The sequence below is a fragment of the Microcebus murinus genome, chromosome X (assembly GCF_040939455.1).
Source record: "Microcebus murinus isolate Inina chromosome X, M.murinus_Inina_mat1.0, whole genome shotgun sequence".
Lineage (NCBI taxonomy): Eukaryota > Metazoa > Chordata > Mammalia > Primates > Cheirogaleidae > Microcebus > Microcebus murinus.
Window position 1 is genome coordinate 95,299,856 of NC_134136.1, and position 23,083 is coordinate 95,322,938.

Sequence of the window (23,083 nt, forward strand, 5' to 3'; positions counted from 1 at the left end):
TGTGGTTAATGGGCCAGCCTGCGTGTGGCAAATCCCTAAGCTATACCTGGGTCTACCGGGACCCTGGGGGCAGGAGCAGGTGGCAGAGGATGGCTGCCGCTTCCTGCAGTTGCTACACAACCGCAGGAGGCCCAGCCCTCAACCCTGCCCTGCTGTGCCCAGGGAGAAGAGGAAAGCAAGCTCAGCTCGTGCTTGTGCTGAAGAGGGTCAGGTGGCATCCCCCCTCTCCCCCGCCCGACCACATTAGGGGTGCAAGGAAGCACACAAGCAAACAGAAAATTATCTGGAAGTGAAACCACTGAAGATTCTGCTGCATCAGGACCAACCATCTGGCATGACATGCCCTCATCTGCAAGAAGGGGGAGTCTGGCTGGTTAATTTAACATGCCTCCGGCACTAATGTTCTAGAAAGGAAAATTATAGACAGAAATTGTCTCAAAAGCAGACCCCTGTGACACTGTAGGATGTGGCAGAGCATAGGAAGTGTCTAATGTGACTTCACAGTGCCCCTTCCTGGAAGCAGCAGCCACAAGCTTTCACTTGAATCAGCAATCCCACAGGATGTCAGGAATTGAGAGACAGACAGACAGACAGATAGACACACACACATACACACGCCAGGGAGGAAGAGGACAAGCTCTAAGTCATCAAGGAATGGAGGATGGGAAGAAAATGGGCGAGTCCAGTGACTTATGACAAATACCCAGGTTAGGAAAGGAGAAATCTGTCTCAAGTTACCAAAACAGCCTATCACACTGTGGCTTTTTTCTTAGTCTATAGACTCTTTTCTATAATCTTTTCCCGGTAGCTCCCTCTTGACCTTGCTTCAGCTGAGGTCAGCTGAAGTAACTAAGAGGAATCTAACATTTCTGAGTGATTTACTCTGTGCTAGGTGCTTCACTGGGAACTTTCACAAAAGTCACCTCCCTGAATTCCCATAACCACCTCTATTTTGGGCTGAAGAGACAGAGGCATATGTGACTTGCCCCTGGCCACCAGCTGCTTAGTAGTAGAGCTGGGCTTTGAACTGGGAGCAGATGAAGCCACAGCAATCAGACTGCAGCCAGCAATGGTGAACCGTGGCTAAGACCCTTGCACAGACCTTCCTTTGCTAACAAGAACAAAGGAATCACCGCTGGGCAAAGATGTCTGTGTGCACACGCGTTTGTATGTGTTCTTTAAATTAAAAAAAGAGGAAGGGGTAAATATAGTGATAAATTGTTCAGAGACTTAAATAAATACTGAATTTATACAAACGTTTTTGTACCCTATAGTGTTGAAGATTAAAAAAATAAAACAAAACAAAACAAAAACTCTAAATCGGGCCAGGTGCAATGGCTCATGCCTGTAATCCTAGCCCTCTGGGAGGTCGAAGCAAGAGGATTGTTTGAGGTCAGGAGTTCAAGACCAGCCTGAGCAAGAATGAGAACCCGTCTCTACTAAGAAACAGGAAAATTAGGCCAGGTGCTGTGGCTCACGCCTGTAATCCTAGCACTCTGAGAGGCCGAGACAGGTGGATTGTTCGAAGTCAGGAGTTCGAAACTAGCCTGAGCAAGAGTGAGACCCCGTCTCTACTATAAATAGAAAGAAATTAATTGGCCAACTAAAAATATATACAAAAAATTAGCCGGGCATTGTGGTACATGCCTGTAGTCCCAGCTACTCGGGAGGCTGAGGCAGTAGGATCGCTTAAGCCCAGGAGTTGGAGGTTGCTATGAGCTAGGCTGATGCCATGGCACTCTAGCCCAGGCAACAGAGTGAGACTCTGTCTCAAAAAAAATAATAAATAAATAAAAAAAGAAATAGGAAAATTAGCCGGGCGTGGTGGTGTGTGCCTATAGTCCCAGCTACTCAGGAGGCTGAGGCAGGAGAATCGTTTGAGCCCAGGAGTATGAGGTTGCTGTGAGCTAGGCTGATGCCATGGCACTCACCCAGGTGACAGAGCAAGACTCTGTCTCAAAAAAAACCAAAAAACCCTCTATATTGTTCATACTAAAAGATGAGTCATCAGAGTCATCGTACCTTATGAATAAAAAATGATCATCACCTGATACAAGGTGATGAATACATTCTTAAAATACAATTGTTAAGAAAATCTATAATACAAATATGCTTTCTAAATATATATTCAAAGCCTAGTTATAAAGGACTCTGTAGGGGTAATTACATTCCATTTCTTCTTTAAAAGGTAACCAGAAAGAAACGGTGATTAAAGCAAAGAACTACATTAAAATTTAAATACACTAGCATCTTGGTATTTGAAGGTAGACTCATTTTCCAGTGGTGACTCACAGGATCATGTTGTTCTTGAGCCTCACAGCTCTTGCTCCGGCCTTGCGTCTGCCCTGTAGGCAGAGACTCCCATCTGTGACCCTCAGGGCCACATCACTCAGCACCTACCCACCATCCCCCTCTGAGTCTTGATGCAGGGGTCCTCAAACTTTTTAAACAGGGGGCCAATTCACTGTCCCTCAGACCGTTGGAGGGCCGTTGGAGAGTGCGGCGCACATTCCACACATGCGCACTGTGGGCTGGGAACGAGTCGGCTGCTAAGCAGGACAGGCAGTGGCGGCAAAAACACCCAGCGGGAAGGCCCGGCGGTGGCTCACGCCTGTAATCTTAGCTCTCTGGGAGGCCGAGGCGGGCAGATTGCTCAAGGTCAGGAGTTCGAAACCAGCTTGAGCAAGAGCCAGACCCGTCTCTACTATAAATAGAAAGAAATTAATTGGCCAACTAATATATATAGAAAAAATTAGCCGGGCATGGTGGTGCACACCTGTAGTCCCAGCTACTTGGGAGGCTGAGGCAGCAGGATTGCTTGAGCCCAGGAGTTTGAGGTTGCTGTGAGCTAGGCTGATGCCATGGCACTCACTGTAGCCTGGGCAACAAAGTGAGACTCTGTCTCAAAAAAAAACAAACAAAAAAAAACAAAAAAAAAAAACACCCGGCGGGCCGGATAAATGTCCTCGGCGGGCCGCATGTGGCCCGAGGGATATAGTTTGAGGACCCCTGATTTAGAGTCAGCAAAGGTTAGGCCTGGAAGGGGCCCTGGAGACTGCCAAATCCGACTCTCTCACTTCAGAGACAAGCAAATCAAGGTCCAGAGAAGCCAAGCAGCTTGCCCAATGTAACACAGCAAATCAACACCTGAGTTGAATGGGTCTGTCTGCTCCCAAGTCTGTGTCACTGAAAAAAGGCACAGTGAGCCCCCTGGAGAAGGTGCAGGGTGGGCTACCCAGGCACCCAGGGCATTAAGCCCCATGGGAGCTGCCAAGGTAGCAGGGGTGGGGACTCCCGGACCTCACCTCCTCCTCCCGAAGTTTCTGCTTCCTCTTCTCTTCCACCGCAGCCCTCTTCTGGTCCTCCCGTTGCCGCTGCTCCTCCAGTTTGCGCCATCGCTCCTCAATTTGCTTTTCGTATTGGAGCTTGGCTCTTTTCTGTTTCTCCAGGATCTGCTGTTCCCGGGCGGCTGGGGAAGGAAAGCAAAGGAGAGGTGCCATGACCAGAGCACCCCGTGCCATCTGGCTTAAGACCAAAACCACAGAAGTAAGAGCGGAGAACAAAAAAGAGCCTGATGGGATCCCAGGATGCAGTGATGGAGACAAAGGGTTCTGACACCTCTGCCACTAGCTGGGTGACCCTGGGCATGTTAACTGTATACTCTTTCTGCCTCGGTTTCCTCCTCTGTGAGGTGAGGCCAGTCATGTTTGCTGCATCACAGTATCGAGAAGATTCGAAGGAGTCCATACTCATAAAGCACACAGCAAGTGCCTCGACAGGTGGCAGCTGTGACGATGACTGGTATCAAGTTAAACTTGTACACAGTGGCTAAGCCATACTCTGGGTTGAGAAGTGATAGCTGTAAGGGCACATTCATTCAAAAGCAGGTTAGCTGTGCATGCGCCACGTACCAGACACTGAGCTAGGTCAGAGGGTAAAACACATGAGTAAGATTGGCCTTACCCTCAAGACATCTACTAAGGGGCTCTTAACTCCACCTGGCCAAGTCAGGGAAGGGTTCCCTGGAGGAGGCAATGCCTGAACCGACCAGCAGGAGACAGTCAAGGAGAAGAACTGGAAAGAGCTTCATTTTTCTCCATTCAATGGGGAAACCACTATCTACCTACCTCATGGCACCCTGTGGACAACATTCCGTACTTCTCTGTCTATACCCTGCAAGAGGCGAGAATCCCTTTCTCAACCAGGGTTCCCTGTCCTAACATACAAAAATGACTTAAGTGCCAATTTTTCTCAGTTCTCCCAAGGATGGCCCTTCTGGATGCCCAGGAGGGAACCCGAGTGAGTACACATAGTAGCCACCTGAAAGCATTGAGACTTCCTCAGATTGGGGACAGTGACTGCTTCTCTACCTGCACTTTCGTATCTGCAGCCCCTAGCACGGTGCCTAGAATACACAGCAGAGTCTCAATGTGTGCCAAGTGAGTGAATGAACTGTCCTGATAATTATAAAATATTTGTGAACATGCCAGTGGCAGTGTAGGTTCACACCCAATTCTTCAAGTCCATCTAGCAACTGTCCTTGTTCTCTTCCCATTCGTTCGCAGATTTCTAAGGATCTTCAGAAAAGCCACCACCCTGTCTCCACTCTCTTAGACTTAAACAGCCAAAGTGCACAACTTACCCAGACATTTCTCTCTTTCTTCTCGTCTTTCTTTGGCCAATCTCTGTCTCTCGTCGGATTTCAAAAATCCATCCATGCCTACGAGAGAGAAAACTAGATGATTTTCCAGTTCTTCACTCTTGCCCTATCTGCTGAGTGCTAGGGGAACTGGGTGTGTGCCCTGAGTCTGGCTGCAGGTCCATGTCATCCATCCCTGTCACTTCTTCCAAAGGAGGTCCGATCTGCCACCCTCCAATACACACACACACACACACACACACACACACAGAGGCCCTGACAGCCGAGGGGTGGCAGGCACGGCTTCTACACGTACCTGCCCAGTGCCATAGTAGTGTCAACACCAGCCCAGAGAATTTAGCCCTTTCCCTAATCCTCTGTCCCAAGGCCTGACCCTGGAGGGGTCAGAAAAAGTGCAGTAAGGGACAGAGGGGCCTGGCAGCATGCAGAGAAGCCCACTAGGCCTCCCCTAGCCTAGCTTCCAGGCCTGAAGCAGGACTACCTGGGGGAGGGGGAGAAGCACGAAGTTGATGAGATTGTGGATGTTGATCATTACACAGATACTGAACATTCTACTTTCTGAAAGGAGCCCATTTGCTGAGGGACATGTACGAGCTGCTTGGTGAGCACTGTGAAATACAACACTCAAGTTTGATTTTAGTTCTGCTAAATTTGTGCCAATGTCAATCTTAGTATCTTAGAATCATTCTACTATCTACAACAAATGAGATGAAACAAATGACAGCTCCCCCCAAAATGCCTGGGAAATATCCTGGAGCTCTGCATCTCAATTCAACCTGTGCAGGATACTAAAGGGCTTTCTAAATCAAAGATTAAACAGACCTTCGTGGTAATTTTAGGATTAGAAATGCTTTACTCGCTGGGTGGCTCACGCCTGTAATCCTAGCTCTCTGGGAGGCCGAGGCGGGTGGATCACTCAAGGTCAGGAGTTCGAAACCAGCCTGAGCAAGAGCGAGACCCCGTCTCTACTAAAAATAGAAACAAATTAATTGGCCAACTAAAAATATATAGAAAAAATTAGCCGGGCATGGTGGCGCATGCCTATAGTCCCAGCTACTCGGGAGGCTGAGGCAGTAGGATTGCTTGAGCCCAGGAGTTTGAGGTTGCTGTGAGCTAAGTTATGCCACGGCACTCTAGCCTGGGCAACAGAGCAAGACTCAGTCTCAAAAAAAAAAAAAAAAAAGAAAGAAAGAAATACTTTACTCTGCCACAGTTGGTTGTACACAAGTATTATCTATATAATGTTTAAGTGCACCATTCTAGAGAAATCGACTTTAGTGTTAATACAACCAGATTCACTTTCCCAGCATCTGGGCCTTCCTCTCTGGGAGCATCACACGCTGATTTCTTAGCGTGTCTTGTTGCCATAGCAACCTACACTCACTCCAAAGAGGTTCCTGCCGCTGTCCAGGAGACCGGCCTGAGGACTGGCTTGCAGTGCAGGCAGTGGGAATGTGGAAGGGGGATGACGTGACCAGCACTGGATTGTCAAGATTCTCCACATGCGTCTGGTTTTGCAGCCTGGATTATGTGTCAGAGATATTAAAACCGAAGAGAAAAGTACTAGAAAATCAACCTCAGACTCCAAGTGTCTTTCCCCATGTTTGTATTTAGTCAACTCTTAATCATTAAGATGTTGCCAACAATATGAATGTCAGTAAGAATTTAAAGGCCCAACTTGGCCAGGCATGGTGGCTCATCTCTGTAACCCCAGCGATTTGGGAAGCTGAGGTAGGAGGATCACTTGAGGCCAGGAGTTCATGACCAACCTCAGCAACATTGTAAGAACCTATCACTCCAAAAAATAGAAAAATTAGCTGGATGCAGTGGCATGCACCTATAGTCCCAGCTACTTGGGAGGCTGAGGTGGGAGGATCACTTGAGCCCAGGAGTTTGAGGCTGTGCTGAGCTAAGGCTGTGCCACTGTACTCCAGCCTGGGTGACAGAGTGAGATCTCAACTCTAAAAACAGTAAAATAAAATAAAAGCTCAACTCCTCAGCTCAGTCCAGGCCCCCCACAATCTGACTCCAAACTCTCTTCTCAACTTGACCTCAGCACTGCCCTTTCTCCCATGTACCTTCTGGCTCATACTACCCCTTCTTCTATCTATTCCCTGCCACCACCTACCTTCAAGACCCCACCACTCCCCAGACCCATGATGGCCTATGCTCCCACACGATTCAAGGAACCCTCATTTCATTCTGCTTTCCTGAAAGTTCTCCGTCTGTAACTCAGTCTCTCCTAGTGGGCGCCAGAGCCATGCGTGGCTGACACTTCTCTGGATCTGCCCAGCTGTGGCCACTGTTCCTCACACAGAGGCCCCAATGTGTACACACAACGCTCAAAGGCAGGCATGAAGTTAGTGGAAGGGGGGCAGGGAGAGAAAAATCAGGTTTCTCCTTTCTCTAAACATTTTCAGGTTCTAGTCTGTAGCTCAAGAGTTTAATTAATCAGAATGAGTTCAGTGTGAAAAACTACAAAGGAAAGCCGAGGATGCCTGGACGGATACTTGCATCAGCACCTGCACCAACCCGCCCACCCAGGCAGGACCTGAACCTTGCTCGGTACCGTCCCCACCCCCCTCTAGATGTCAACAGGCCTGCCCTATGTCTAAGGTAAGCCTGAGAACTACTGAAAGTAGTCTTCGAACAGAGGAAAGAAAGAAAAACGGAGAAGAGAAAGGGCTCAGCACATCTGAAACTGCTCACATTACCTTGACGCTTTGCAAACAGAAGGCTGCTAGTTCCACAAACATGCATGATCCTAGGCTGCCCTCTCATGGGCACACATAAGAGTCACACCTTAAAATCACTGCCTTTCCAGAAAAGCTTTATTTATCATGTTCATAATCACCAGCATCATCATAATAGGAGAGAGCAATTGAGCAGTTACTATGGACCAAGTGCACTGTTTGGATTTACTTGGCCCAACCACCTTATGATGATGGAGGTGCTGTTACAATCCTTGTCTTATAGGTGTGGAAACAGAGGCACAGAGAGGCTGACCTGTCCTAGGTCACGCTGTCAGAAAGTGGAAAAGTCAGATTCCGAGGCAAGAACCTGACTCTTGGACCCACACTCTTTTTTTTTTTTTTTTTTTTTTCAAGACAGAGACTCACTCTGTTTCCCAGGCTAGAGCGCCGTGGTATCAGCCTAGCTCATGGCAACCTCCAACTCCTGGGCTCAAGCGATCCTTCTGCCTCAGCCTCCAGAGCAGCTGGGACTACAGGCATGTGCTACCATGTCCGGCTAATTTTTTCTATATATATTTTTAGTTGGCCAATTAATTTCTTTCTATTTATAGTAGAGCCGGGGTCTCGCTCTTGCTCAGGCTGTTTTCGAACTCCTGACCTTGAGCGATCCTCCCACCTCGGCCTCCCAGAGTGCTAGGATTACAGGCATGAGCCACCGCGCCTGGACAGACTCACACTCTTAATTACTGCTTTCCTATGCTGCTTCCTCCTCAAAGCAAGAAATGCAACACCTGGATCTTAGTGCTGTGACCCAGTGACACACACAGGGAACAAATCCTAACCTAGTCGCAAAAATGAGCCTGCAAATCCAGAGAGCAGGAGTGCAGGTCTAATTCATTAGAGAAGCATGAAGCAAGCAGTACTGCGAGCCAAGCACAGGCCCAGCTGGGCACAGATGTGGGAACTGCCCCGGCAGGCTAATTATTGGCTTCCTTCCTCCTCAAACTGATGGTTTAGAGATGTTTGCTCAACAATAATTTAGAGAGGCTGCTGCTGGGTGGGGAAGGGGGAGGGTCGCCAGAGGACCCTGGGGGTAACTGCAGGTGCCAAGCAATTCAGCTTTGCTCCACTGAGGTGGCGTGGAGTGACTCGAACAGTCCAACATGGGTGACCCGGAATCTCTGCATTGTTCATTTGGTAGCCACAAGGCACACGTGGCTATTTGAATTGAATATAATCAAAATTCAATACAATTACGAGTTTGGTTCCTCAGTCACACTGGGCACATTTCAGGCACTCAGCCACATTTCTGGTGGCTGCCACCCTGTACAGCATTGAATGAGAAGCCCGGCGGCTCCCGCTCGTGATTCCCTCCTTTCACGCATGGCTGCCCTTCGGCAGATGTGCACAAGGGAGATCTCAGAGTTCAATCAGGGTTGAGATTTGCTGCATGAGTTAAGACTAAGGTCGGGCCGTCTCCCTTTCTCCACACGGCATCTGCCTGTCCTATTTAACTGTCAAGCAAACATTTCAAGAACATCCACTGGAAGAGGAACCGAATAGTTAACTCACATCTCCAGCTTCAACCTTCTGACTCTCAATGACTCCTGGAGCCTGCGGAGAAGCCCCTGAGCGCATCCTGAGGCAAGAAGGAGTACAGCATAAACCATGGCCCCCATTTCTTAGGGGCCGTCAACTTGACCAGTTATTACCAGTATCACAACCCAGCCAGGTCTGAACCAGAGGAACCGAGGTAGATTATCACCAACAGTGACACCAGGAGACACCCTCTAAAGTCACAGCATATCCAAGAGTTAAGGCTGAATTTGGTTCCAAAGGGAAGTCTTTCTGTATGGCCTGAAATCCTAAAGCGTCCAGTTTTCCCACCCATTTGTCCTTTGTCCATGTGTCTTATATGCGTACACATATTGTCTTTCTTTTTTAAAACCAGGAACCCAATCTTATCTTTGAACTCTATGAGAACTGATGGAAAAGAGATCCGTGCTTTCGTGCTTGCCAGGCTGGGGAAGGGGCGGGAGGGAAGTGGCTAGCTATGACATAAAAGGCCATCTAGGGGTCCTTATGTGGATGAAACTCTTCCCTATCTTGACTGTATCGCCATCGGCATCCTGGTTGTGATACTGTACTGTACTTTTGCAAGATGTTACCATTGGGGGAAACTGGGTGAAGGGTACATGGGCTCTTTGTGTAATTTTTCTTATAGCTGCATGTGAATCAACAATGACCTCAAAATAGAGAAGTTTAACTACAAAAACAAACAAACAAAAAACTGGCTCAAGCGTGAAGCCCTTGGAGGGACCAAAAGACAAAGAGGGAGCACAGGACACCTTCTTGGAGGTGCCCTACCCAGAAGAAGGACCATAGCCCTCTTTCCTCCTCACTCTTTTTTTTTTTTTTGAGACACAGTCTCACTTTGTTGCCCAGGCTAGAGTGAGTGCCGTGGCGTCAGCCTAGCTCACAGCAACCTCAAACTCCTGGGCTCAAGTGATCCTCCTGCCTCAGCCTCCTGAGTAGCTGGGACTATAGGCATGCGCCACCATGCCCGGCTAATTTGTTCTATATATATTTTTAGCTGGCCAGTTAATTTCTTTCTATTTTTAGTAGAGACGGGGGTCTCGCTCTTGCTCAGGCTGGTTTCGAACTCCTGATCTGGAGCAATCCGCCCACCTCGGCCTCCCAGAATGCTAGGATTACAGGCGTGAGCCACTGCACCCGGCCATCTTTCCCCACCCTTGATGCAATAATGCTTCCCAGGACAACGGTATTCACGCAGACGTCCACCTCTGAAATGGAGGCCTTTTCTTTGGCAATTCATTCCTATAAGAAACTAGAATAAAACAGGGATCTTGAACAGCCAAACAACTATTTTATATTAACAGAACAGCATAAAATCTCATATTTCACTGATTTGCTCTTGCTTAGAAAAACTTCCCGTTATCCTTGGGCTGCAGCAACCCGTAAAACTAATTTTAAAATGAATTTTATTAGCCTGAAGCACTCTCCTACTGGAATATTAATGAGCTGATATTATTCATGGTACTGGTAAGAACCATTATCATCAACACACAGCGTTTTAAAGGAGGCCAGATGTGTTTGACTTTAAAAATGTAATTGCCTTTAAGTGAATTTTAAAATACCCTTTCCAATCACACTCACATCTGTACAACTGCAATGTCCAGAAGAAAGAAAGGAAACTAGGAATGAAGAGTTCATCCAATAAGAAGTCCAATGAGGGCCACTCACCTCCCCTGGGGAGTCCTTCCTGATCCCTTTGGGGGTGGCCAGATGCTCTCTGCTCTGTGGACTTGCAGGCACTGACCCTTTCCCACCTCAGCGGGGACTTGCTCGTACTATGATGATCTGCTTAAGCACACGGAAACCACCGCTCCTCAACTTTGGCTACATAATGGAATCACCTGGGGAGCTTTAAAAATATACAGATCCTGGGTCTCCTAGAGGCTCATCTAGTCAGTCTCGGGTGTGGCCTGGGCATTGGTACTTTAAAAGCTTCCCATGTGTGCACTCTGGGAGGCCGAGGCAGGAGGATCCCTCAAGGTCAGGAGTTCGAGACCAGCCTGAGCAAGAGCGAGACCCCATCTCTACTAAAAAAATAGAAAGAAATTAGCTGGACAACTAAAAGTATATAGAAAAAATTAGCCAGGCATGGTGGTGCATGCCTGTAGTCCCAGCTACTTGGGAGGCTGAGGCAGGAGGACTGCTTGAGCCCATGAGTTTGAGGATGCTGTGAGCTAGGCTGATGCCAGGGCACTGTAGCCCGGGCAACAGAGTGAGACTCTGTCTCAAAAATTTAAAAAAAAAAAAGAAAGAAAGAAAGAAATGGAGCCTCCAAAAAGTCAAGTGATCCCCCCCCCCATGTCATATTAAGTGGGAAGGTTCTAATTATTTCTTTGACCCTTAATACGCTGTGATTTCTCCTGCAGTTTGCTACTACCCTGGGGGAGGGTAGGTGGGATCAGATTCAGACTGGCGAAGGGCAGGAGGTAGAAATTCCAGACAAGGGTAATGGTGTATGCAAAAATATGCTAGAAAATAACAGTAAAAGCCTGAAACCTAATCGAACTTCAATCTTTCGAGTGGGAAGTGAAAATCAATTGAGAGAATCTCTAACCTTTTTCATCATTGCAGGAGGGTATATTGTTTTTGTTCAGAAAGCATCACATATTCCTGCCTCATGTTTTTCATTTAAAATCTCAGAACTAATTGCAATCCCATAAGGTCACTAGACTTTCCATTTAAATTTCCTTTCGGTGCAGGGCTAAATTGCAATTCCATCCATAGCTCAGGATGATTGCTTTAATGCAATGGACTGTGATGAAAACCAACAGCAAAATTGTCTGACAACCTGATTTTTCTTCAAAATGAAATTCGTATCCATTAAAGTAACTCTGAGAACATCAAAAAATCAACCCTTATAACTGTGAAAATCAGGGCTTAATCATACCAGTGGGCAATGCACAAAAAAGAAAACCTTGATAAGTCAATTTAATGTATGATTGGCAAATCATGGAATTTCAGGTGGAAGAGCTCTCAGAGGCCCGGTTCAACAAGAGAGATGGGTGTGTTCCATTCCTTTCTCTACCAAAAAGAGAACTGTCTTTATGTTCTTGGCTTCCTCCATTCTACCCATCCAATATGTTGGATCAGTTCTTGGGCTTTTCTTATGCAGATGGAGACTGCGTGTGGGTAGAAAGAGTTTTCAGGACTGCAAGAAGTGAATCAGCTTTGATTGGCACTGGAAAGGGGAGCAAATGCTGAAGAGGGGAGAGAGAGAAGGAAGTGAGAGAGAGATGGGAGCCAAGGGAGCCAAGAGCCATGCTGAGCTGCCTCTGGGGAGAGTTCTGACGGGAAGTTGAGTGAGAAAAGGGTTTCGAAAGACTCCTGGAAAATACAGGGTGTGGGTGTGTGCGTGCACACGTACACGTGATATTGGGAGCCAGAGGAATAAGCAAAGAGCTGCAGGTTAGGAATTCATCTTCTGATGCTTTTCTAGTCTCCAGTAAATGTGTGAATTGCTTTTAATCTTTTTTGGCTACTGAATTCTGTTTCTTTGGCTATCATGTGGGGTTTTTATATTCATTTGGGATATTTATTTTAGAAACAAATACCTAGGCAGGAACTAACCTCAAGGGAATCATAGGGTTACAAAGACCTATCAGTGGCCATTTACTGCATTTTCTGTTGCTGACAAGAGCAGAAACAGATGGCTTCAACTTGAAATTTGTGTCTCAGGATGATGCCATTTCTTACAATAGATTAATGAGTCTTGTGAGAATTTTTTTTTTGCATGGGGGAGGCTCTAATCCAGTGATTCTCAAGATTTAATGTGCATCAGAATCCCTTAGAGAGCTTATTAAAAACAGATTGCTGGGCCCCACCCCCAGAATTTCTGATTTAGTAGGTCTGAGGTAAAGTCTGAAAATTTGCAATTCTAATAAATTCCCAGGTGATGCTGATGCTGCTAGCCTGGGAACACACTTTGAGAACCAGTGTTCTGATGCATATCTCACCTGCTATAATCTGAACTCAAATTTTCTCTTCAATAGTGAAAAAAAAAATTCACTATTATGACCCAATTCATGACTTCCAACATGTCCCTTTCAAGGATGATGTCACAATTTAGACTTTTGAATAAGGCAGGTCTGGAACTAGAATTTAAGTTCAATAACCACTGACTACTAAGATGACTGTGTAGATATCCAGGTATCAAATTCATTTTTTAAAAAAATGTGGCTGGTGCGATGGCTCACATCTGTAATCTCAGCACTTATGGAGGCCAAGGCAGGAGGATTGCTTGAGGCTAGGAGTTAGAGGGAGACCAGCCTGGGCAACATAGCGAGATCCTATCTCTACAAAACAATTTAAGAATTAGCTGGGCACGGTGGCACATGCCTGTAATCCCAGGAATTTGAGGTTGCAGTGAGATGTGATCACATCACTGTACTCTAACCAGGGCAAGAGTGTGATCCTTTCCCTAAAAAAAATAAAATAAATAACATAAAATAAAATATCTTAGAATTGGTCAGGTGCAGTGGCTTATGGCTATAATCCCATAGCACTTTGGGAGTCCAAGGTGGGAGGATTGTTTGAGGCTGGGAGTTTGAGACTAGCCTGGATAACACACCAGGACCCTATCTCTACAAAAATTTTTATTTGAAAATTCAAGTGTGATGGTGTGCACCTGTAGCCCTAGCTACTAGCGTGGCTGAGGCGAGAGGGAGGCTCACTTGAGCCCAGGAATTCGAAGTTCTCTGAATGAATGAATGAATGAATGAATGAATGAATGAATGAATAAATAAAACACACAAATCTGTGCAGTTATTTTTTTTATAAAATATGCTCACTAAATTCCTAGAGGTTTCCTTTTAAAACAACTTACTGTATTATATTTTCTAGAAAAATGCAGACATGGTAAGAGTATTACTAAATGACTCACATGATTCCTAAATGATTTTCTTAAAATCAGAACTGCACAGCAAAGACAAGGACTAGTGGTTTTTTTTTTTTCTTTTACCCCCAAATGTAAAATTGGGTGAAGTCCACACAATACAAAGTGCATAGCACTTTGACATCAAGGTCAAATAAGAAGAAGAATGAATTCCCCTCCACTTCCTAAAACCTGGCATGCAATCATCACCAATCTGCCACAAAATTCTCTGCTTGGGGTTATTGGAAGAAGGCACAACAATGTAGTTCTGCAGGACATGCCCTAAGCCTCCTCGTCTATAAAATGGAGATGGGTGGTACCTATCTTATAGTGAAGACTAAATGAGATATCGTAGGCATGGCTGTATCCAGCACACAGCAGGAGCTCAACACATCAAGCTATTCTGTGTTGGCTACTCCAGTGCACATGTTCCTATTTGTTGTTCTCCCTCTTCCACTATAGAGGTCTTCTGCACACACACCTGGAAACCAAGCAGGCTACCTTTCCTAACAGGAGTGGTAAGACAAACTACATTACAACACTGCCAGTGTAAAACCAGGGTGAGCATTCTTTTTGCATTAAATAAAAATTTTACTAGGAAAAGGTATATGTCCTCTTGATTTCTTATCTTCGGCAAAGAGTATATCATTACTAATCATTGCATGTTTTTGTCTACACATGTAGACACATACCCCTTCTGGTAAATCAGATCCTGCCTTTAGCAGGATAAGTAATTTCTTACTTAAAAAAGGGCACAGAGATGACATCTCACAAACACTAATTATGAAGGTGGTATATGATGACGCTGTTCTATATTCATACACTCGTAATGGATCGTCCCAGGATCTCCTGTGCCAGCAACTCAATCTGATAAATAAGCTCCCCAGAACCAAAAGACAATGTGCCAAGTTATAAAATTCAACTGTGCCCAGTTTGGAGAACTGTACACACACTTATGGGCTAGACTGTCTTCTTCTAAAGGCACCATTTCTTAAGCACCTACTTCCTGCCGGGCATTATGCTCTACAAATGTTATTTAATGCTCACAATAATCCTAGTAGCTGGGAGGCCCCCCATTTTAAGGATGAAGAAACTGAGACTCAGAGAGCTTAAGACATCTGTCCAAAGTCATAAAGCTACTAATAGCAAAGATTGAGTTTGAGCCAGGCTGGCTGACTCAACATGGAGAGGGAAGACCATCTAAAGGAAGGAACACTGACCTAGGGATCTAGATGGCCAGAAACTGGTAGCTATTCCCAACACTAGAAAGATGGTAGAGCAAGAAGAAAGAAAAAAAATCCCTTTGGTTCCATAAAATCTCCTGAAAAAGAGGAAGGCTTACCAAGCCCTCAAAGCCACCCAGGCAAAGCTGGCACTTTTGGCAAAGGAGGAGCAGAGGAAAGGAAAAGGGCCCAGGTTTAAGCGACTGGAATAGTTTCTGCATGATTCCTGGCGGCAACAATGCAACAGGGTGCGTCTCAGAGGACTAGAAGTGAAACCTCGTGCCTTGGAATTCCCAGATAGACATTCCTTGGCCTTTGTTGTACGCATCCAAAGGATTAATGGGGCGAGTTCACTGGTATAAAAGACCATCGCAAGACTTTGCCCAAAGAAAATTTTCAGTGGTGTGTTTGTTAGAGTCACCCCCCAGAGCCTAAAAATGCTGCATATGGTGAAACCTTACATGATCTGAGAATGTCCAAATCTGAAGTCTATCCAGGAACTCATCTTGAAACATGGACAAGCCAAGGTCAAGAATAAGACAATCCCTCTGACATATAACACAGTGATCGAAGAGCACCTGGGGAGGTTTGGTGTCATTTGCTTGGAAGACCTCATTCATGCAATTGCCTTCCCGGGGAAGCATTTCCAGGAGATCTCATGGTTCTTGTGTCCTTTTCAACTTTCAGTGGCCTGTCATGCTACCAAGAATAAAGTGGGGTTCCTCAAGGAGATGAGCTCGCCTGGCTATCAGGGTGAATGGATCAATCAGCTCATCCGCCAGCTGAACTAGACCCAGAATATCTGAAAGCACAGGGCATTGGGAGCATGTGTTGTTGGGTTTTGGAATTATCAAGTATCTTCAGAGAAGATTATTTTCTGCTCTATCTTCAAAAATGAAGGGAAGGTGGGGTCACTATGATGAGGAACACAAAACTCATGGCCTCCCTATGAACAAATGCCCTACATGTGAAGAAGAAAATAATTATAGAATCTAGGTGGTTGGTGTATGGGTAATCACTGTATAATTCTTTCAACTATACTGTATGTTTGAAAAATTGCCTAATAAAATATTAGAAAATTTAAAAAAAAAAGAAAGAAAGAAAACGAAGGGAAGGGTCAGGGAAAAGACAGTCAGTTATGCTCATGGCAGGAACTTCTTGTCACAGTCCAGTTCCAAGGAAAAATTCCAGTGTTTTCCACTTTGGCTGCTGCCACCTCTAAAATCAGCACGTGCCATGGAGAAAGGAATCTTGCTTTGTCAGATCTTCTATCCTGAGGTGTTAAACATTGGCGAATGAATGACTCAAGCATGTGTACAAGGATCCCTAAGACTCCTGCAACTGTGGTCCAAGCCCAAGTGCATGCTTGAATCTGAGTATTCCCAGGGCTTTGTTTTGAAAAGACTTGAAATACAATTAGGAAGGCGAATGCCAACAAACAAACAAAAAAAAACTGGTAGCTATTCCTGCTGGGATGCACAAAGGAGGATGATAAGAAAGAGGAATGGGTTCTGCCACGTGACTATCGGGGAAGCTTCTAAGCCCCGGTTTTCCCACCTGATAAACAGGGACAATAATACTATCTGTTTCATAGGTAATGTGGAGCTTAAAGAACAATGCATGCAAAGCTCTTAGCATATATTAAATTCCTAATAAATACTGGCTAACGGTATCATCATCCTTGTGGGTTTAGATGTGGCCCCTAAATGAGAATATAAATGCAAATGCTTGGGACATATCCACCATGTGGAAAGCGTTAAGTGCTCCTCAACATCATTACCACCACCTGGCCACTGCCATGTCTACTACTACGGTCTGGAACTGGCCGCTGAGCCTCCCAGATCTTTAAAGCCTGCTTTCTAATCAGCAAGGGCTTCAGCTTGCCCCCGGCCTCCAGTGGGAGACCCCCAGTGGACAGGCTGGGCCTCTGACAGTTCAAGGACTACTGTGCTCACGAGGGAGCCTGGGCCAAGGTGGGGTACGTTTTTGCCAAAACACATAGAATGGTACACTTAAAATTGTGCATTGTAGTGTATGTGGATTATACCTATTTTTAAAGCTGTAACAGCTGCAACAACAAACAGAAAAGGCAAAATTCAGTGCTGGCCCACCTGCCATATGTTATTAGTTCCCAAAGCTACAAAGAATAACCTTGTATCTCCCAGGTGGCCACATCCTCACTATGGCCTTGTGAAGAGGTTGGGGGCACTCAGACTCCAAGGACAGCATGGGAAACAGGAGGTAAGCCCCTCGCCTAGGCCAGCACAGGAATTGAAGTCACCTGCAAAAGCCCAGGGACTGGCTGGAATTTCAGGGCTCTTAAAGGGCATGGCAAAAAGCCCTAACCTCCTTGGTAGAATTAAGGAGATAAGGAGGTATAAAAAGCTGGTTCCATGATCCTGAACTCTTCTTTGAAAAGTGTTATCTTCCAGGGTCACTGTTAACCTGCCTTTCTCATGCCTTTCTAACTTTCTCCACCCCAGAACAGACCTCAGCCACAAATGTCCTAATGGCCTAGCTCTTTCTATAGCTACCAGTAAAACTCCCTGTTGGATTGCCTTTTCATTCATCCATAAAGCTCAGCCCCCTCAACCCTGAGGGCTTCTTCTTGGCTCCATCCATGTGGCCTGCCCAACTGTATCCCAGGCAAGGGACCTTGGGTAAATCCCTTAGTATCTCAGCAACTTCAAGCTCCTCTTCTATAAAATAGGAACCTTGCTATCTACTTCCCAGGATTATGGGGCCCTTGTGAAAATGCTTGGCATGCGGGGGTATTCACAGTTGGCTCCCTTCCATTCATGATATATGAGAACATAGACCAAGCAAGTTGTGGCAGATCACACTGGGCCCAAACCCCAGGCCATGAAATCATTTCAATCTTCCCAAGAACCCCAAAATTCCCCCAGGAAATCCCCCACAACTTCCCAAGAGGCCACAGTTTCTATTCTAAGACTTGCTCTGGGCAGGGTGCAGTCGCTCATGCCTGTAATCTCAGCACTTTGGGAGGCTGAGGTGGGAGGATTGCTTGAGATCAGGAGTTTGAGACCAGCCTGAGCAAGGCAGCAAGACCCCATCTCTACAAAAAATAATCAGCCAGGCATGGTGGCGTGTGCCTGTAGTCCCAGCTATTAGGGAGGCTGAGGCAGGAGGATCGCCTCAGCCCAGGAGTTTGAGGTTGCTGTGAGCTATGATGATACCACTGCACTCTAGCCCAGGTGACAGAGTCTCAAAAAATAAATAAATAAGACTTGCTTTGCTGAGGTGATAAATTTGCTTAGAAGATAAACTCGAAGGTAGCTAAGGAAGACATAGATTAGAAAAATTAACCCTTTGCACTCGCTTGCTTTGTTCTCAATTCCTTTATTCCACTCGGGATTTGATTTTTTAAATACCCCAGATTTTACAAAGCGCAGCAGTAGAATAAAAAACTGGAGTTTCTTTTCATACAAACTTATTTATTTGGATTTTTTTATATTTCAAATTATTCATACAAAGAGTAATTTTAATCTCTATAATTTTTGCTAACCGTGTCGAGTCACACTTGACATCCGAGTGCAAAGGGTTAAACTCAATTGACCTACTGAGCACCATGATGTGAAAGCTTAACTCCTACCCTGGCTCCTCAGTTGGGAGGAAGGATTTACCTAGATTCCTACGTTTCTACAATAAATGAAATACAAATATGTATAATTTCAAAATAACCCAATATACACAGCATACTCTATTCACAGCATGATTTGCTACACAGGAAACCTACACAGCTAAGCTGAGGGGTCCCTAGGGCAACCTGGGTGACTTCGTGCTGAGGACTGTTCCCCCAGCCTTCTTCCCCAGGTGGTCATCGCAGGGTCATCTCTCCTCCAACTCTACCTTCCCTCTCTGTGTGCTTTTGGTCATCACAGAATTGTTTTGTGTGTGCCTGTTCTTAGCCCCAAGAATTTGGACTCTACCCTTCCCATGAGGAGTGATCACAAAAAAGGATGCAAGTGGGGCTGGCACAGATAAGGGAGTGAACACGAACGGCAGAGTGAGTGTAGAGGTTTCTACCATGGACAGGGCACGCAAGGCCAGGCATTTGAACTTGGCCTCAGGTCCTTTAGAGATGGAGAGGCTCTGACTTGCAGGGCCTTGGTAGGAGCTTCTAGAATCTCACCTAATGCAGGACTCCAATCGTGCAGACAAAATGACCCTTGAAAAGCCATCCATACCCCAGCAAGTGCAGAGAAGGCAGCTGGTACAGTACCTGGGGGCAAGGGCTCCAGAGTTGGCCTTGGTTCCAACCCCATGCAGATCACGCCCACTCACTGGATGGCTAGGAGCATTGATTGGGAAGGAGATATTGAAGGGGGTGGAGGGAGAAAGAGAGAGAAGGAACTGCTTGGAACATTGCCTGCTCCACAGTCACTGCTCAGTAAATGTGAGGCATCATTATTCCTAAGCCTAACCCAGCCAGCATTTTCCTTCAAAGGTGGGACAGAGGCTGGCTCTGGGGTTACATACCAGGAGAGGTGGATGTTTGCAGCGAGGGCTGTGTCGTGTGAAAATGCACGCTCCCAACTCACCATCCCAAGATTAGACTCAGAAAGGCCTTGGGCTTCTGGAGAGAGGGCCAGACACAGGGGCGAAAGATAAATCTTATTTGCTTCTTTTCAGCAACAAACTACAAGAAACTTACAAACATCTCTTTGAAGCCGTGGACAGAATCCAGCAGGTAATAGCTGGTAAAGAGAAATTACCAGTGGAGTTCCCACTATTAGTAATGTCACTTGATTTCTCTTCAGGGTGATGTGTATGTTTAATGACCCTGAAAGTAAAAGATGTATAAAGGATCAAAGAGGGTCACTAGAGACCCTTCTGGCCAATCTCCATGCCAGGCTAGTTGTCCACAGGTCCCAAGTCCCTACCATAGGACAAGCTGTGCTCTTGAGTATGAGCAAGCCAACCAGAAAGTTCCTTGTCTCTAGCTCCTTATTTTGTCCTCATTCCCTGAGTATTTCCACACATTGACATGGTCACGGTCACTTGGGATCCTTCCATCCTCGCTGTTATGGGGTCTGTAGGACCCTTCAAACCCCTTCCCTGAGGACAGCCCCTTGTTCCTAGGCTGACAGTTCTTCCTCTGCCATCTCACTGTACACCAGATCTGAACTTTAACCACTGCTGAGCAGCACAAGCCACCCAATGTGAACCACTTGCCCTCCTGGCCTCGCTCTTCTGTCTTGGCTCATGGCAATTCCAGCCCCACATCAGAGATGGTCCCAGTTATGCCCTCAAGTGGAGTGGCCACTGACAAGGCTACTGAAATGCAATCCAAGTCATCGGTGCAGTGCTCAGGCCTGCTCTTCTTGCCACCCTGGCCTGGGTTCCAAGAGGATTACTTAGTTTTAAAACAAAATACAAAGGGGAAATAAAGAGGACAGAAATGGAACTTAAGTATCTCTGAGGAAAAAAGTACAAAAAAAAAAAGGCTAGGAAAAAAGTCACACTTTGTATTGCAAACAATTTGAAGACGTATTAAGAATGATTGTGAAAGTTGCAACCCCCATTCATCTCTGAAAAGCACGCCCAGCAGGGTTACCCCCAGTTCCAGGCCTACAGACCTGTGCATCTGGCATCATGGGTCCAACTACAACATAATTCTTAAACAAGGACAATCTTCAAGGGCACTTTGAGGACTTGAGGCAAAAACAGCTTCCTGGCACAGATAGATTCTTCTTAAACCATGAGAGCAGAGCACAATTTTACCTCCATGCAACACTGTTCAGGGCAGTCCTGCTGGCCTTTAAAACAGCCTTGCAGGTATCTCCAGCTTGTTGATTACATACATTTTCCCCATCCCACACCCCTCCAGCCCCCTACCCCAACCCTGCTAAAATCCTCTTTGCAAAAACAAAAGGACTGTGAATCTTAAAGTTCTACTTATTACTGCCAGTAGTCAAAAGCTTGTTTTGAAAATAGTAAGACTACAGATTATGATGTTGACAAGAGAAAAGGCAAAACATGGACCTAATATTTGGTTCTGGGAATGCTTTCTGAAAATAATGAGGTCTTCAGGGGTGAAGGTTTACTGAAATACAGGCTTCTCTTTTGGCTGTTCCACGGAAAAGGTCACTGCTATTCAAAAACACCATAGAAGAAAAGTGCTTTTGTGCACTGAATTATGCCTGAGCATGGATGCTTTGACTATTGTAACTGTAACTATTTCTTTCCTTGTTTTTCACTACAAGAAGATAAGAATTGATGATATATGCATTTTCAAATCCTCTGTGTTGCCTTTCACCTGCAAAAACTGCCATCAAAGAACATCAATAAAAAAAAAAAAGAACATCAATATGCTGTTGCTATTTAAGCGTGCTAGCCCATCATAGCAATTGGGTTTTGGATTCACCACATTATTTTGAATTAGCCAAGCTATCATACTTAAAGGCCACTTCATGCATTTCTATTACAGCTGACCAAAAACTAGTACTTTAGATGACCAGTGGCTTTAAAAATAGCATGCTACACAATCCTTATACTCTAATAGTTCTCAACCAGGGGAGACTGTGCCCTCCAGTACTTGGCAATGTCTGGAGATATTTTTGGTTGTCACAGCTAGGAGGAGAGGTGCTACTGACATCTAGTGGGTAGAGGCCAGGGATGCCATTAAACATCCTACAGTGCACAGGACAGCCCCCACCTCTAAACAAGAATCATCTAGCCTCAAAAGTTAGTAGTGCCAAGAGTGAGAAAGCCTGCTGTGGTAAGCTACACTGCATTGGACAAATAGAAAAATCTCCTTTACTGTGTACACACCTTGGTTCATGCCGCATCGAAATACAGTAGTAAAGCCAGCAAATGATAAAGAGAATAAACACAATTCCCATTTGGCAGCTTTGGTAAAAACTGTAACAATTTGAAACAATAAGAAGAAGAAAATTCTTTTTCAAAAACGAAGAATGGATACATTTCTTATAGATGTTTGATAATATTGATGGGCATAATTTGTTCCCCTTAGTAGGACTGTGGCTAAATGCATTAACAATAGCAGTAAGGGTTTTATAACAGTAACTATGGAACAAACTGCTCCAATCCCCCTTTCCTGCATGGCTTTGCAGTGAAAATGTGCTGGGAGTCTGCAAAGGAGACACACGCTGAGCTGCCCTCAGGATCCGCAGTGAGAAGGCTCACTTGGCCAGGCCACTCCCCTCAATAGGATGGCGCCAAGGAGGTCAAACACATTCCATCTGTCTTCACATGACCTTCACAGGCCCTACCAGGCAAATCAGTCCCCTCCTAAGGACATTAGTACAAATTATACCCTTAATCATAATCCCTGCTGATGGAAACAATTCATGTATCGCATAACAAATTTCCTGCTCAATTACTGTGGGCACCAGGGAAGAGGGGGAGAAGGGAGAGGGATGGAAACAGCTTTGATTCCTCTAAAAGCCCATAAGCACTGAAAACTGGGTTTACCTGATTTGATCAGCACTAAAAGGAAGTCTTATATATTTGATCAGAGTTATTAAAAATATAGCATTTCCCTACAGGCATGTTTTTACCATAAAGCATCGGGAAAATGTAGGCTGCCTCACAACTGCAGCCATTGCATCCCTTTTTATAGTAACAGGAAGGACGTCTCTGTTCCCAAGGTAACCTGAGTTTCTGCTCATCAATATGGCACTGAGTAAGTACTTTCATCGAGCACAGTATCAATCTTCTGAGGTTTCGAAACTGGAGCTCTCTGCATGATGTTACTATGCACATGACATATTAGCCAAGACGGTCACCAAATGTAAGAAACAAAGATAAAGAGAGCAGGTATAGGTTAAGATACTTGGCCAAGTTTTTCTCTAGGTGATCATTCAAGCTGATAACAAGCTATCTGGTATAATTCGCCCTAAGAGCTTTACTCTATGCAGTGTTCATGGGAAACATGTGAAAGCTAAAGGCATTTCAAATATGGGTGGGGGGAGGGCTGAGGTATAGCCAGTCCTTCTCAGAGTCCTCTCCCCATGGTGCTTTCCTTGCCCTGTCCTTCACATTACTGAGGTCCATG

The 23,083-nt window shown here is 45.6% G+C and overlaps 1 protein-coding gene and 2 pseudogenes across 1 annotated transcript in view; 2 read left to right on the forward strand and 1 right to left on the reverse strand.

Annotated features, from left to right (window-relative positions):
* MAP7D2 (MAP7 domain containing 2) overlaps positions 1 to 23,083 on the reverse strand; it is a 108,394-nt gene that overhangs the window by 53,379 nt on the left and 31,932 nt on the right. Inside the window, exons 2-3 of the mRNA XM_012784641.2 lie at positions 4,643 to 4,720; positions 3,306 to 3,469 (exon numbers count right to left, since the gene is read on the reverse strand). Of these exons, the coding sequence (XP_012640095.2) occupies positions 3,306 to 3,469; positions 4,643 to 4,720 (242 nt within the window). The remainder of the gene's footprint in view (positions 1 to 3,305; positions 3,470 to 4,642; positions 4,721 to 23,083) is intronic.
* Positions 15,069 to 15,833, forward strand: LOC142865888 (ribosomal protein uL30-like pseudogene; annotated as a pseudogene).
* On the forward strand, positions 15,915 to 16,011 carry LOC142866130 (uncharacterized; annotated as a pseudogene).